Source organism: Symphodus melops (genome assembly GCF_947650265.1).
Source record: "Symphodus melops genome assembly, chromosome: 18".
In the NCBI taxonomy this organism is placed as follows: domain Eukaryota; kingdom Metazoa; phylum Chordata; class Actinopteri; order Labriformes; family Labridae; genus Symphodus; species Symphodus melops.
The window spans coordinates 3,636,639-3,651,886 of NC_136708.1; the positions used below are offsets into that span (position 1 = coordinate 3,636,639).

At 42.1% G+C, this 15,248-nt stretch overlaps 1 protein-coding gene across 5 annotated transcripts in view; it reads left to right on the plus strand.

Moving 5' to 3' along the window:
* Nucleotides 1–15,248, plus strand: part of thrb (thyroid hormone receptor beta) — a 109,511-nt gene that overhangs the window by 64,407 nt on the left and 29,856 nt on the right. For 4 of the 5 annotated variants that reach the window (XM_079368542.1, XM_079368541.1, XM_079368543.1 and 1 more), the window contains 2 exons: nt 10,578–10,650; nt 12,752–12,802. In XM_079368542.1, coding sequence (XP_079224668.1) covers nt 10,644–10,650; nt 12,752–12,802 — 58 coding nt within the window. In that variant the 5' untranslated portion in view covers nt 10,578–10,643. The remainder of the gene's footprint in view (nt 1–10,577; nt 10,651–12,751; nt 12,803–15,248) is intronic. The other variant, XM_079368544.1, reaches the window with a different exon arrangement.

The following is a 15,248-nucleotide window of genomic DNA, read 5'->3' on the forward strand; positions in this document are numbered from 1 at the left end:
TTAAAGTTTTCATTCAGGGTGCTGTACGTCAGTCCGAAAGTTCAGTCTGAAGTTTGAGTGCTCGCTTTAACCCTCAAAGTGCAGGAAACTGTGTGTGTGTACATTGCATCATATTGTGTTCCACCCCTTCAGCTAAACTACACACATAGTCAAAGTGAAGCACTTACAGAGCAATGTGCTCAGTGAGAAGCAGTTTGAAGATGTGGCAGCTTGAACTCGGTGAGGGTGAAACCTTTGATGCAGTCATTCATATGCTCTCTCTCTCTCGCTCTCTCTCGCTCTCTCTCTCTCTCTGTCTCTCTGTCTCTCTCTCTCTCTCTCTCTCGCTCTCTCTCGCTCTCTCTCTCGCTCTCTCTCTCTCGCTCTCTCTCTCTCTCTGTCTCTCTGTCTCTCTCGCTTACTCTCTCTCACGCTCGCTCTCTCTCTCTCTCTCTCTCTCACTCTCTCTCTCTCTCTCTCTCTCTGTCTCTCTCGCTTACTCTCTCTCACGCTCGCTCTCTCTCTCTCTCTCTCGCTCTGTCTCTCTCACTCTCTCTCTCTCTCTTTCTCTGTCTCTCTCGCTTACTCTCTCTCACGCTCGCTCTCTCTCTCTCTCTCTCGCTCACTCTCTCTCTCTCTCTCTCTCTCTCTCTCTCTCTCTCTCTCTCTGTACTAACAGGATGCTCTCTGGTCAGAGCTAAGCAGCATATTCTCTGTGCTTTGGATACACTCTTATATTATTGTGATTCAAACATTGTTGTAATTAACTTTATATCAGCCTAGAAGAACGTGGACTTCATACAACGCCTCAAGCTGCTGCCCTCCTTATGATGACGTGTTGAATTGTTGAACTTCTCCTTCGAAGGAGCCGTTCCCCTCGATCATGTTGGTGAGAACAGGCCTTTCAGGAAAGTCTCTGCGAGGTCTGTAAGGTCGAGCCTCTGCAGTGCTTCACGTCATATGCAAAGACAAGAGGAGAATTTAGACCCTCCTTTGTCTTTTACCTCGAATGTGATATTATTCTCTAAAGTAATAAGAAAAGTACACAAACCTCTGCTGGCTACAACTCATTATCATGTCAGAGTATGCTGAGCAGAGGAAGCTAATCTGCAGGGGGAATCCTGGTAATGAGGAGAAGTACGGCATGTACCCTATTAGGCGTCTATTTCCTGTTTCCTGTCTTACCCCAGGCTGCTGAGAGTTTACTTGTGGGTTGTTGTTGTTTTCTTTGCAATACTGTTGTCGTAAAAACTCCTGTCTGTATGTGTTTTGTCACATTCGTGTCCATTTGAGCTTGACACACTGCTGATGATGATGAATGGTGCCTTTCAGAAGAGCGTCGTGAGCTTCTCTTGCTCACTTCTACTACTCTGACGACACATTACAGCCAAAGTGTTGAAGTCTACGAAAACCCAGAAAATGTGTCATTAGACTCTGATCCTGACGGCATGTTGTTACTGAATAAATGCAGCAGTGTGTCTTAGAAAGGGTTGTAATCAAGACCACTCTACGTGAGACCGGCATGATTCAAGAACGAGACAAGACCGAGACATTTAGGGATCCAGACGAGTCAAGACCAAGACCGAGGCAGGGCGAGACCGAGACGAGACCATGAGCATAAATAAAATACTCGACCTGGTGTGTGGCGTGTCTCTCACTTAGACCGTAACTCCGGGAAGGCTGCTGCCATGCGGGATAAATATCACTTTTAAAATAGTTATTAAAGTTATTTGTTCCTTTAGTAAGGGGCGTTTTCCTTCTAATCACAGTAATGACTTGTAAAAACAGCCTGTTAGTGATGGTTTTGAAAGGTCTTCATTTAAAATCCAGAGTCTGCCAAGTTCTTGTCCGAAACAAGACCGAGTGAGAATGCTCGAGATTCAAGACGGAGAACTTGAGAAAGTGGTCTCGAGAACAAGACTGATCGCGAGCACGACGACACTCATCTAATAATTTCCCTTTTAGAAGCTGTTGTGTTTTTTTAATGCAACAGTATCTGAGCTTATCTTCAGAAGAACAAACAGGACAAATGAAAAGTTAAACTTTGTCGAGGGAATAATCTTAAACAAATAAAGTTTTATAATTGCATGTTTTCAAATGTTATCAGTGCAGATTCTGCTCTGTCAAAGAGATGAATGGGCTCCTTCAGTCATTTATTGACTGCTTAAATTACATTCAGTGGAGTCTAACTTATAACTCTATGTCCAATTTTGGGCTGAATGCTATTTTTTCCTTACAGAAAAGAGAATCTTCAAGCTTTGTTAGATGGCAATCAAACATTTCACTTTTTTTTTTTTACAGCAGCATGAACTCCTTTTTTGGCCACTAGGGGCACTATATCAAGCTGTAAATAGCCATGCAAGAGGTGTTAGACTACAAAAATAATGGCAGACCCATCACACCCGACATTTCCTTGAAATTTACTCGCTTCGTAGTTCAGTTTCACTTGGAGAAGCGAGCTCCTCTCATCGCACGTCCAATCAAACGAGGGTGCATTTGCCATCTTGTATGTGAAGAATATTCACGTGTTGTTTCATTACAAATGCTGGCCTGGCATTTAAACTTCTGGACAGCATTTATAGTTGTTTTTGTGGATCTCTGTGTGCAGCAGTTGTTTTCAGAACATAATTTTTTTAATGTTTTCCGTGGATAACTTTCTTGTAATCCTGGCAGTCGATTGGCCGCTGAAGTTTTTTAGCAACTTTAAAAGCTGTTGTGTTTTACTTGCTAGCACACAGCCACTTTCTGGCCTATAAAAAATGCAAATTTGCTGCGCTTCATCCATGCAAGTTTAATTACAACACAAATATTGACGCAGTCAGAAACAAAATGTCATTTGGGTTTTTAATATCTTTCATCAGAGGCAGAAACAGGTCGACGTGTTTCTCTGTCCTCTCCAGAAAGCGCGTCTGGATGAACTTCTCTCCTGCTTCTTAGCTGCTTGAGGTTGTTAGTTTGAAGACCCGTCTGCTAGAATCAGTACCAGCGACTGCTCCACTCAGGTGAAGAGCTCCTGTCAGTTTGTCTGGTGAGTGGTTGTTTTACCATTTTGTAATTATAGAAAATTACACTTCAGGTTGAGCTGGTTTACCGCAATGGTTTCAATCAGCGTTAAACAGATTTTACTGCAAAGTGCAATCAGCTAGTCGACGGGGTGCCAAAATAACTGCATCACGATGCAACCTGTGTGTCTGTGGTTTTTGCATTGACTTTGTTTATACGTCAATGTGATTCTCACACCAGTTACTCTTTTTGTCCGTCTGCACTAAAGTGATTTTGGACATCGCCATAGTAACGGAGAAGTGCATTCATAAGTTGGTGATGTCATGCTGGCTCGATGCAGTCTGTGGTTGTTGGCCACTAAACCAGAACTGGTTGGTAACGTTTTAGGTCGGCCGCTTTAGGTAACATTTCCCTTTTTTTTTTTTTTTTTTCGCAGTTTAAGAGATTATTCCCTTTTTACTATTTAATCTGACAACCGTGATGACATCATAGGGGAACTTCCTTCATCTCCTCCAGGGTCACAGAAAACATTATACAACTGTTTTAATATTCAAAAGTCCAAATATAGAGTCCTTTTATAATCTGTGTTCAGCTTTCCAAAATGTTAGCGGTGGAATTGGTGCATAAAATGTCACCCTAACACGGGGAATGTAGGCCAAAGCACACAAGTAAGCAGTGCAAAATCTCCTCGTCTTACCGAGGGTCACTGCCGTTTCATAACATCACACACACAGCATTAATGGAAGTTGCATAATGTTTTTAAAGTGGTGTCTTTTAAAGCGAGGTTGTACGTTTGATCAGGGCGGGCTGGTGAGTTTGTGTGTCTCCTCATTGTTTCGTAGGGCAAAGTGCAGAGTGTTCCTTTAACTCTCGTCATGCAGGATGTGGTGGCTGTTGCGGTGGAGACATTTTTTTTTTTGCGTCTCAGTTGAGAGGAGGAAGTTCATTCACAGCCTACACACTCTCCTCCAGGAGGCTTAGAACGCACCCACAAGAGCGGAGTGCAAACCCACGAGAGTATCTGACTTTCTAGTGTTGGAAGCTGTGAAAGAAAAGAGTTTGTATCAAAACATTTGAATTTGACTCCAGTTGTGGCAAAAGAACGGAGTTTTGCAGCAAACATAAAATCTAAATCTCGATGGCTTCAGTGACCACTGGAGTCTCCTTACTGAAGCTCCTGCAAAGCTGAACCTCTGATTTCTTGAAAGAATACTATTTGAATGAGTCACTTTGTAGTTTTGGTCCCGTACAGTCACTCTGACCAAGGCTGCATATTGGGGGTAAAGCTCGCTGGGGCCCAGTCACAATGAGGTGCCATGGAGGTTAGCAAAAATAGCCCAGAGTCCTTCCTAATTTAAAGTAACATTGACCACATTTTATTTTTCACCTAAATACTCACCGTGAACTCTTAATTGCTCAAGTGTTAGCTGCATGAAGTTAGGATGCTAGTAAAGAAAGAAGATGAAGAAACTCTAAAGGCTGATGGGAGCCAGGCGGAGGGCGCTAACGTTAGCCAGGAGGCTAGGGCTAACATCATTGATCAAATGTGCATACATCGACTTTCAGGGGTCCCAGACAGCAAATGAAATTAGCTGTAAACTCTGAACTACCATGCACACAAACATCTGAAACCTCTCTGCAGTTCGTCAGCATTAGCCTCATTTTTCTCAAAATAAATTCACCCACATTCATCTGTTTTTAATAATCAGTAAAGTCGTGTTGGCTCTCTGTGCGAGTGCATTCATTGGCCTGGTTTAAAGAATCTCTGCATCAAAACATGCAACGCTGCATAATTCAAATTGTGATTTGAGCATTTATGATAAAACATAACAAAAGTCTCCATAACTTTATATTTGATGTTCCAGTTAAACTGCAAAGTAGATTCTGTCTTTGTAGAGCAAAGCGGCTCATGACTAGGAGATGATTTGAAGAAAGTCATGATTGGATGTAGTTGGTGACGTTGCACCGATGTTTCAGCGGAGGCCTTTAGTAGACAGCAGGAAGACTCTGAGGTGGAACAACGTGATTGAAAACTAATGAACCACCGTATGGACTCTCACAGGGGGGAAGAACCCTGTGTTCTCCCAGAGATGATTTCATTTATCTGGACCCACTGGATCACATCCATAGCTGGGGTAAAGAATGAATAACCCCCTAATGCTGCTTTATTCTCGCAAACCTTTTTCCCACAGGTCTCCGTCTCGTAAACTTTTTATTGCACTGATGGAAACACCTGCGTACCTCTCCATGACTGGACTTACTTCTTAGGTTTTGAAATCTCTGAGGACTGAATGGGAAATCAGATTTTGTATCTTTAATAATATAATCATTAAAATCTAAACAACTGTAACCTGTTTTCCAAAAAGAGACGACGTCTTCATTTCAATTTAAGTTGAGAAGACTGACTATGGAGCTTATTTTTTTACAGGCACTAATCTGATTGAAGCTGCGTAGGAGGCTTAAGGTTGGGATGTTGAAGCAAGGCCAACATGAAGGCTGCAACATGTTACCTCATCCACACACACACACACACACACACACACACACACACACACACACATATCCGTCTAAACAAACCATGACACAAAGCCTTCACAGTCACGGAGTAAACACAAGTCTGTAGTTTAAATTGCTCGGCATCATAACTTGCGACGTGATTTCTAATCTGGAAGAAAGGTGGATTGTTTTAGGGACTCTGTTGGGGCTCGTGGCGCTTCCTGGAAAGTCGAGGGCAGAAATCAATATGTGCACATAGAGTACAAGCAGACAGACTGTGAGACACACCCTGACGTCCTGTGCAGCAGTGCTCGTGTGTTTTTTCAGGACACGCTGAAAACCATAAAGGGTTTCCTATAAGGTGAAGAATTCAAAGTCTTCTGTTGTTTTTTCTCTCTCTTACATTGTTGGACTCTGTTACCATCATGGAGACGTTTCAGTACAAATCAGTAACATAGTCATATTTTTCCATGTTTCATTTTGCTGTGAAGGTTTGGACACCAAAAACAAACCTTTGCATTGCTGAATACAACATGCTGATATTACATTCAGACTTGCTTTGAAATGATGAGTTCAGCTCCGACACAATCACACGAGAAAAGACATGCACAATGAAATAAGCTTCCGACCAGCAATTCAAATATTCTGCAAGGTAAACTTCCTGTTTTTGCGGACTGAATCTGGCAGCTTTGCTTGAACATAGTAGTAATGTAACGTATAGTTATTCCTAATACATTCTGTCTCTTAAATATGATTTATGTGAGTTGGGAAATATGAATTAATTAAATATATTCATATATTGACTGTTGGCTGCGTGTGGTTATGGTGTCAGTACTACTCTCTCCTTTTTGTTGCCTTGTCTTTATTTTTGCTGTATTTGGTGACGTTTGGAGCAGACGACTTTTATTGACAGAGCGAAGTGGGTACGGAGGGAGTGTAGACCTGGATTATAGAATTTTAGGTACATTTTTCTGTAATTGTTTTCAGTTTTCTAAGCGAGTAGAAGAGTTGTGAATGTGAGCAGTAACTGGGAGATGAACAGCAGAGTGCTGGTTTAGGCAGATTGAAGATCAGTCACACTGCTGCATTTTGCATCATCTGCAGGAGTTTGATAGTGCAGGTAGGAAGGCCTGCCTGTAGGGAGGTGCAATAATAAATTCATGGTATCACTGTGCAGCTCTCACAGGTAAGGTCTGACCTTCCTGATGTCGTACAGGGCCTATGGTCATTAATCTATGGACGTCAATCATGACACCCAGTTTCCAGCAGACTTTGTTGGCGTGAGTCTAACGCAGCATGTCAGGATCAACCCCTGTCCGGCTGAATCCACACAGTTCATCCCAGCTTTTCTGTTTCTACTATCATGATATCAGATGGATTTTCAAGCAAGAAAGTAGAGTTTGCAAAAGCCTAAATGCAGGAAAAAAAAGTCAAGGATAGGCACATTGACCCTGCTCTCTCTGCCATGGCAGCTAATTTACGCCTGCGGTGGAGGTCCATTATTGTCACTTTTGTTTATTTGGGACACTAATGTGCAGAAATGGCAATTAGAGAGCCACAAAAAAGCACTCAGCTGGATGATTTTCCCCCCTCTTCCAAAGTAAAGTGCCATCTGTGTACCTCCCATCTGATGGAATGGAGTTATCCTTAAAATGCCTCTCTGTGAGGACCTCTGCTAGTTGTGTGGGATTTGGCACAGTTTAAAATGGACGAAAGTTTTTCAGTTTCAGTTGTGCATACAGTAGCTCAGGAAGTAAACAACACATTCATATACAGTCCTTCCATAGTCTCTGCACAGCAGTTGGAGTCCATCCAAGACGTGGATGGGTGTGAACGACTCCTTGTTATGTAATCATCAGAGTCGAGGAGAAAAAAATCAGATTTTTTTTCATCACTCACTCAAACGAGCCAATCCATTAAATATGTAATTGTGAGTTTACTGTAAATGACTTTGGCTGCAGTGTCAGTTCTGTTCCCAAAGGAAGCAACACATTGTTCATTTCACTCCCTCCCTTTTTTTCATGTGCAATAGAAGCTGAGTGGGAAGAGCATTGAAGTGTTTGTTACACATGCCAGCACCCCATGGATGATGATTATGTTGCTCAACTTTGAAAGGTTGTGTAAGGATAATGCCACATGTGCTTCAAAGCCTTGATGGACTATGGTTCTGTGCTCTTTTCAAGAAGCAGCGTCTGTGTCCAATCATGTTTTTGAGCTGGCCAGCACAGATTACACATCGAACATATTTATATGGAAGTTAGTGGACAAGTTAGCGGACCGTAAATTAGAATCACTTTTTCAGAAGATGTCCGCAAAGTGTTTATGTTCATGCATGAGAACGGCAAGATCCATCCATCGTTAAACTATAAGGGTTTTGGTCCGAGTTTGGGGGGGGGGGGGGGTACTGGGTCCAGGACAGGGCTGAGACATAGAGACAGCCACAGTCACGTGTAGTATAATAATGGTATGATAACACTAGATTTTCAGATTATTTGTACATTCGCTGTTCATGTTTGGCACAATGTGTCTTTGTGGCCATCTCTTACAGATATCCAAGACTGTACATACACTACTGAAATCAGATAACAGATCGGATCGGTCCCGTGTGTGTGTGTGTGCACGTGTGTGTGTGCACGTGTGTGTGTGTGTGTGGAGGAATTTACCAACAAGTTCTTTGCAGCATGCAGTCAGGAGACTCTAATGTTTGGCTCTTCTATCTGCCTGCTCCTTCACAGTCTCAGCCTCTGTGTGTGATATAGATAGGACGCTATTGATAGAAAAATCCCCATGAGGAGTTTCACTTTGCTCATTATCTGTTGTGTCTCGTTGTCTCTGCGTCCTACGGTGACCTTCAGTATCTGTTTATCTACATATACCGCACATGACAGCCATCAATCTTCATATTTGTTCCAGCCAGTCTGTCCGTGTCCTTATTCCATCTGTAGGAACCTGTTGTATGGACGAACCCGCTTTCAGGACGTCCCCCAGCTGGTGTCTAAAGCAGCGCTTCCTGTAAAGCTTCTCCAGCCAGCTGTTATTGCAGTCTGACAGTCGTTATGCAATCTTTAATGCTTTTTTGCATTTTCTTCATTTTCTCCGCTTGTTGTCAACGCGTTTTGACGCAGCATTTATGGGCTGAGTTACAAAACAGGAGTGTCCGTGGCTGCTTGAAGTCACGCTCCATTTATCAGGTTATATAAAAGGTTTTTTGAAAAGCGATATAAAAGTCTTGTTAGTATTAAAATGACCGCAGTGTTTTCTTCCTGAGTGATTAGTTTTTATTTGGATTGACAAGCAGATATTGTTGTGCGTTTTCATGTGCTGTCATGATTTGCTTTTCTTGTCTAAATAAAACGTAATTAGGTTAAAATAGCCGTGATCGAGACATCATGCCTGCAGGGTCGTAAATGTGACAGTGGATTAGTTGTTTTTATGCCAGCTGTTATTAGACTGAACATGAGGAAACATGCAGGTCGTCTGGATTGTGACAGCAGCTGCAGCACTCAAGGAAACGCCTCCAGAGTTATCCTGAAGAGACCTTTACCTTTTCAAAGTGTATCATGTCAACTGCAGGAAAGCGTTTCCACTTGAAACAACCGCAGAACACTGTGTGTCCCTTCTTCATCACTGCATGCACCTTTTCACATCACGCTGTCTAACTCAGTGACTCTGCTGTTTACTCAAGAGGCCCTCCATACATCACTCTGTACACTGACCTTTGACCTCAGTGTGTTACTCAGTTTATTTCTTGGTGTGTTACTCAGTGTGAGTCGCTTTGTTTCTCCTTGTCAGTGTTTGCAAGAGCTCTACATCTGAAAGCTGTAAGGTGTGTGTGTGTGTGTGTGTGTGTGTGTGTGTGTTTGTGTGCTACTCTTAACATGACATCAGCCATCACTCTGTACATTTCTCCATACATGACTCTGGCCTTTACTCCACCATACATCGGATCAGCTGACCTGCCTGACACTGGATGTCTCTGTGTGAGATGTCTGCTGAGAATCTATAAATATGCAGTGGTGAAGTCATATTTATTGTTTGATGAAGAGGATTTCCTCGTGTGAGAGATTTTTAATTCCTGGTGAGATAAAGTTCAGACAACGAAAATTAGGAATAAAACAATTTGTAAAGTTGTCACTATCTCCCTCTTATAGAGAAGCTAACTTCAGGAGAGGTGACTGAGGGACATCATTCACATCCAAAACTGTTTAAAACAACAAAAAACTCGGTCAGAACAGAAATGAAGAAAAGTGAATGTCACAAAGGAAAACACCAGAACCATCACAACCAGTGATTGTTCATTATCGTTTCCTAAATACGAACACGATTAAAACAGGTCACCACCTGGGATCGTCGGTGGCGCAGTGGCAGGGCGCGCGATCCCATGTATTGAGGCTATAGTCCTCGCGCGCGGGCGGCCCGGGTTCGCGTCCGGCCTGTGGCCCATTTCCCGCATGTCTCTCCCCACTCTCTCTCCCCCTTTCTGACTCTATCCACTGTCCTCCCTCTATAATAAAGGCATAAAAGGCCCAAAAATAAATCTTAAAAAAAAAAACAAAAAAAAACAGGTCACCATACAATGTGTATGTGCACGTGTGGAAATGCACAGTTCTTGATCTATTTTTTCTGTATTTTTGATAAAACACTTAATATCAATGTTGAGGGAGAAAATGGAAAACTGAATTATAAGTCTGTGATCAACACATCAGACATTGAATTTGAAAAGAAGTGTTGTGCATTCTTTACTTGTGCATGTTTCACCACTAGGTGTCAGCAGACGCAGAGAGTCATGAAGGCCGTCACATCTGAACAGCGTGTGCAGAGTTCCCTTTCATAACCTGAACACACGTAGAAAGCTGCGTCCTTGAATGTCCTCAAAGAGAGGTTTTAACAGCAGCTTTATGAAGCCAAAGAGGACGATGACACGCAGTCTGTGCCACTCTGTCCTCTAAATACTCCTATTGGGGTTTGTTTTTTTTGTGAGAAAGGTACAGTAGGGACAGAAAAGCAGAGCGCACATTAAAGCTTACTTTAAGAATCTGAATTGCATGTCTTTGTGCAGCTGTCAAACATGTGCTCACTGTCCTTGTCTCTGTGTTCAGCTATTTAGGTTCCCAGATGTCTGAGGAGGCTCTGAGGATGACATCTCGGCCTTGAACCCCACCAGTATGTCAGGTAAGACGTCTGGCCCGATCACCCCGACACACACTGGCAGCCTCATGAGTGCAGGGTTTATTTAAGAAATGATTTCACAGTGTGCAACAGAGCTGTGGAGTTCATGATCGCCAGACTTAGAGGAAAACTCTCGACTGAAACGCAGTACGGCATCCTTTTTGTGTTCTCTAAGCTCACTAACTGAAGTCCTGAAATGCCTAAATCTGAAGTCAGCTTACAGCCGTTACACATGATCAGTGGTGCGTTCACTTTGTGCTCGTTCAGCAGAGATAGTGGAAAGGTCTTACCTTGCCTTTCTTTTAACTTTGATCGTAAACATCAGGGCTTCGCTCGATATGTCTTCCCGGTTCAACTTTTACCTTTTGACTCTGTTGACGTTTGTTTTGTGTGCTATCACGCTCGTCGTTCAAAAACCGACCCACGCCAGCTTTCAAAATCATTACAGTTCAGGAAGTTTGTTCAAAAGTTTAACAGCAAGCGACGAAGGTGCAGCTCAGATAGCTAGATGGAGTTTTAGGCCAATAAATGCAAAAGTGCAAACGTTTGACAGCAGTACGTTGTCTGGAGGTCAGACTCTGTATGTGAGGGGCTGAGTTATCAAAATATATGGATTTCATTTATGTGTCAAAAGACATTTTGCTGCAAAACTGTGGGCTGCGCCCGGCCTACGTGGACCAAGTCAAGAGCAGATAAATGTTGTGTACAAATTGTAAATCTTTACAGTAAGACTACAGCATGCAGGAATGTCAACGACCACATGGCCCTAGCACCTTTGTCGTTACAATCTTTGTGCCTGCATGGGTCACAATAATACATAAACCTCTTAACTGTGCTCTAGACTTTGCACCCCCTCTTATAAAAACAGACATCAATGCACATGGAGGACCCAGAATGACATGCAGCTGCACAGAGCGGGCTGTGGGAAGAGTTCAAGTTGTCTTCACAACACCTTGCACAGACTCAGTTTACATCCGCTCTAATATCATATCTATGTTGGATGAGTTAGCATCAAGCTAGCACTACTGCGTGTACATAAATAGAATTGAACAAAAATATACATCCATCTATTTCTAATACGGCTACGTAGTCATTTTCATTTATTATTCGACAGCGTATGAAACATATTGCTGTGGGCTCGTTTTATTTGTAGGCTGGCCAGCTCAGCTTTTGGATAGTTTGAGAGCCCCAGTGCATTATGGGGCAGATTAGTATGACCAGTTTTACATGCCCCAAAACAAAACAGGCTCTGAAAGCCCGTCAGTGCATGTTAACAAACGGATCATACATGTGAATACTGTCATGTTTACAGTCTACTTGATGTCAGCTTGTGTCCAGAGTCAAATAGAGTCTAACCCAAACGTGTGAGTGAGTGAGTTCACACACTCACAGCTGTGCATTACTGCAGCTTTCGAGCACCTACCACTGAGCATGTGTAAGTGAATGCTTCCGCTTGGTGATGAGCTTTCTTCATCAGCAGAGGAGCTTTGTACTTAGCAGTGTCATCTGTCTCAAGCTTTCGTGATGAGAGGACACATTACATCCTGCTCATATAATAAACCTCAAAAAAAAAAAAAAAAACGTACGAAAAATCAAACTCGTGTCTAGAGTCAGTCCAATACAATGTCTTTTTAATGACACACATTAAAATAAAGCCGTTTAAGCACAGGGCTCATCGTGTGTTACTCTTTACTGACAGGTCGTAAACACATAAGCTCGCTCAGTCATTTGTTTACTTAATGGACGCAGTATTAAGGGAAAAGGTGACCATGTGGGTTTAAGCTGGCGATCTAGCTGAGCCGGCACATATGTTATCGATCTGATTCTAGACAGCAGCCGACGTGTGCTTACCACGAGCCTGCTCCTTTCACTCAGAGAGCCACACCACACCCACACTGTTACACAATGATGTCTCTGATGTTTAACACTCACCTGTTGTTGTTTTGATTATTATGAAGCATTTGACTGTTAATTCCACTTGATTTTTATGTGAAATTAAAAAAAATTAAAAAAAGAAAAAGTGGAGCATCAGTCTGCCTCTCTCACTTGTTTCACTCAGAGAATAGATTCTTCTTTTTAAAAGTGACTCTCCCATCTATTTTAGAGCCAGCAGAAAATTGCTCCCCCCGCTGGAAAGATGAGGCCATTCAAAATGGTAATATTTATCCTCCCTCTCAGCTCTGCTTTTTTCCCCCTCCTCCTCCTCTCTGTCAGTCCGTCTGGGTGAGCTCATGATACATGAAAAAAAAGAAAACCTGCTCCAGACTTTAACCCTCTTCAGCTTCTGCTTTAAGTGTTGTGTGAGACTCTGAATGTCGTGATTGACTCTGTGTAGAGCCGATCACTCTGTAATAGCAAAAACAATTTTATTTATGATGCACATTTCATTAGAGATGAAGTCAGTGTGCTTTAAAACACAGAATTCAACCAAGAAATCCTGGAAATAAAAAACACAATTAAATCAATAAAGTCATTCACAGGGCAAAGCAAATATCACCATTTATACACCCCCATACACACACACACACACACACACACACACACACACACACACTGTTTATAACTGTAAGCCTCACACAATCAGATCAGCTGGCAAACATTGTAAAACTTCATTGAGTGATTTTGAGATGATTTAAAACATGTCCAAGACGAGACTTCAAAAATATCCCGTCGGGCAGCAAGTCCCCTGTTAGATAGGACAGGTACACATGTGCACAGACACACACACACACACACACACACACACACACACACACACACACACACACACACTCCGGGTCGGGTTGTAGCATGCGAGCATGTCAGAAATGTACTCAGGAGCTGAACCATTGAGAGCTTTATGGACAGATAGATAGACAGATAGATAGATAGATAGATAGATAGATAGATAGATAGATAGATAGATAGATAGATAGATAGATAGATAGATAGATAGATAGATAGATTGATAGATAGATACTTTATTGATCCTGAGGGAAATTCAAGGTATAATACACACATTTTGAAATGTATTGTTGTGTTTGTGTCAGGACTGTTCAAGAATTGTAGGAAAAATAGTTCCTTCTTTTCTTACATCTTTAAGGCTGATGGACTCAAACTGTTCAAAGTAATGAAAGTGGATTATAGCTCTATGCCTTAACATGTGTAAGATGGGCTGTTCAAAAGGCAAATCTGAAATCCCGGTTCAAACATGAAATCAAGTTTCCTTATCGATGTGATTGTGTTCACACAGTCGTCTAAAGCGATGATAGTTATAGGCTCATACTTTCACTGAAGCTAAGATCTTTGATTTCATCACGTCGTTCATTGTTGACATGGTAATGTCACTGTGTGCTTGTTGTGATCAGAGGTTTCCACCTCCACTGTGACACAAAACCATGAAGACATCCAATAAAAAACAGTTTTAACAAAAAGTCCATCTTTTAAATCTGCGAGGCCCCGAAAGACTCACCTCATTAATTTTGACCCTTAGACCCTCCTGTACAACAAGAACACATTAATGTTAGTTCAAGAACACGTGTGAAACATTTAAGGACAGAAGGAACAATAAAGCAAAAGAACAAAAAACAAGTTAAAGTCACGAATGATTAAATTAGTTCTGCAGAGCTTTTTAAAATGTAATACAAAAAGGATGAATTTATATTCTCCCCACACACACACACACACACACACACACACACACACACACACACACACTCCGGCTGTTATGTTCTCTGCACACATCTGTGCTGCGTTCAAGGACTCTTCAGGCGCTGTTGTTAGAAGCTCGGTGGGACCTTCAGTGTCATACTGAATACTCACTTCTGCTCCTCTGTGATGAAAGGATTGCTTTTTGAAATTGCCTGAAATCATATTTTACAGTCGAGGGTTGAAGGAAAGTGCGTATTTATTTGAGTGCATGTCTGGAGCACATTCAGGGACAATAGCGCCGTGTGAAAGACATTTTCCGTGATAGCACTTTGCATGTGTGTCCTCGCTGTTCTTATCACACGTCCTCCTCCAGGTCTCTTGAATTGATAAGCTAACGCTACGCTCAGTGTGTCACACTGTGTAGGCTGCGTGCGGCGTCTTCGACATCTCCAGCATCTGAAACAAACAGTATTAGGAGCATCGTTCACATCTTTTACAGGGCAAAACATCAGCTCTCAGAAAATAGAAAAACCTCAAACCAAAGAAAACTTCGCTTCTCGAGATCTTTCGAAACGATTCAAAATATCGCCGGAACATGGAGATGTGTGAAAACGGAAACAAGTGGGCCTATTTGTTCAGACTAATGCAAAGAAAAAAAAGTAATGAATATTTTCAAGTGGACGTGCTTATTTCGATCAGCTTTTACAATTTAACCATGACACGCAAAAAAAAGTGTCGGCTGAAGCGTTTGCCTTTTGAGAGATGTATCAGAACAATGCAGAACAAACACACATATTTTTACCAGACTATAAAGTGCCATCCACTTCTCACTGTTCTCCGTACACCTCTGGTCTTTTTATTCTGAAACATTTTCTGAATGAGGAAATCAACGACACATTTTAAATTCAAAGTCGCAGCTGTCCCCTGCAGGACGCGGCCTTTCTGTGCAGAGTTTGATTACTCCATGCATG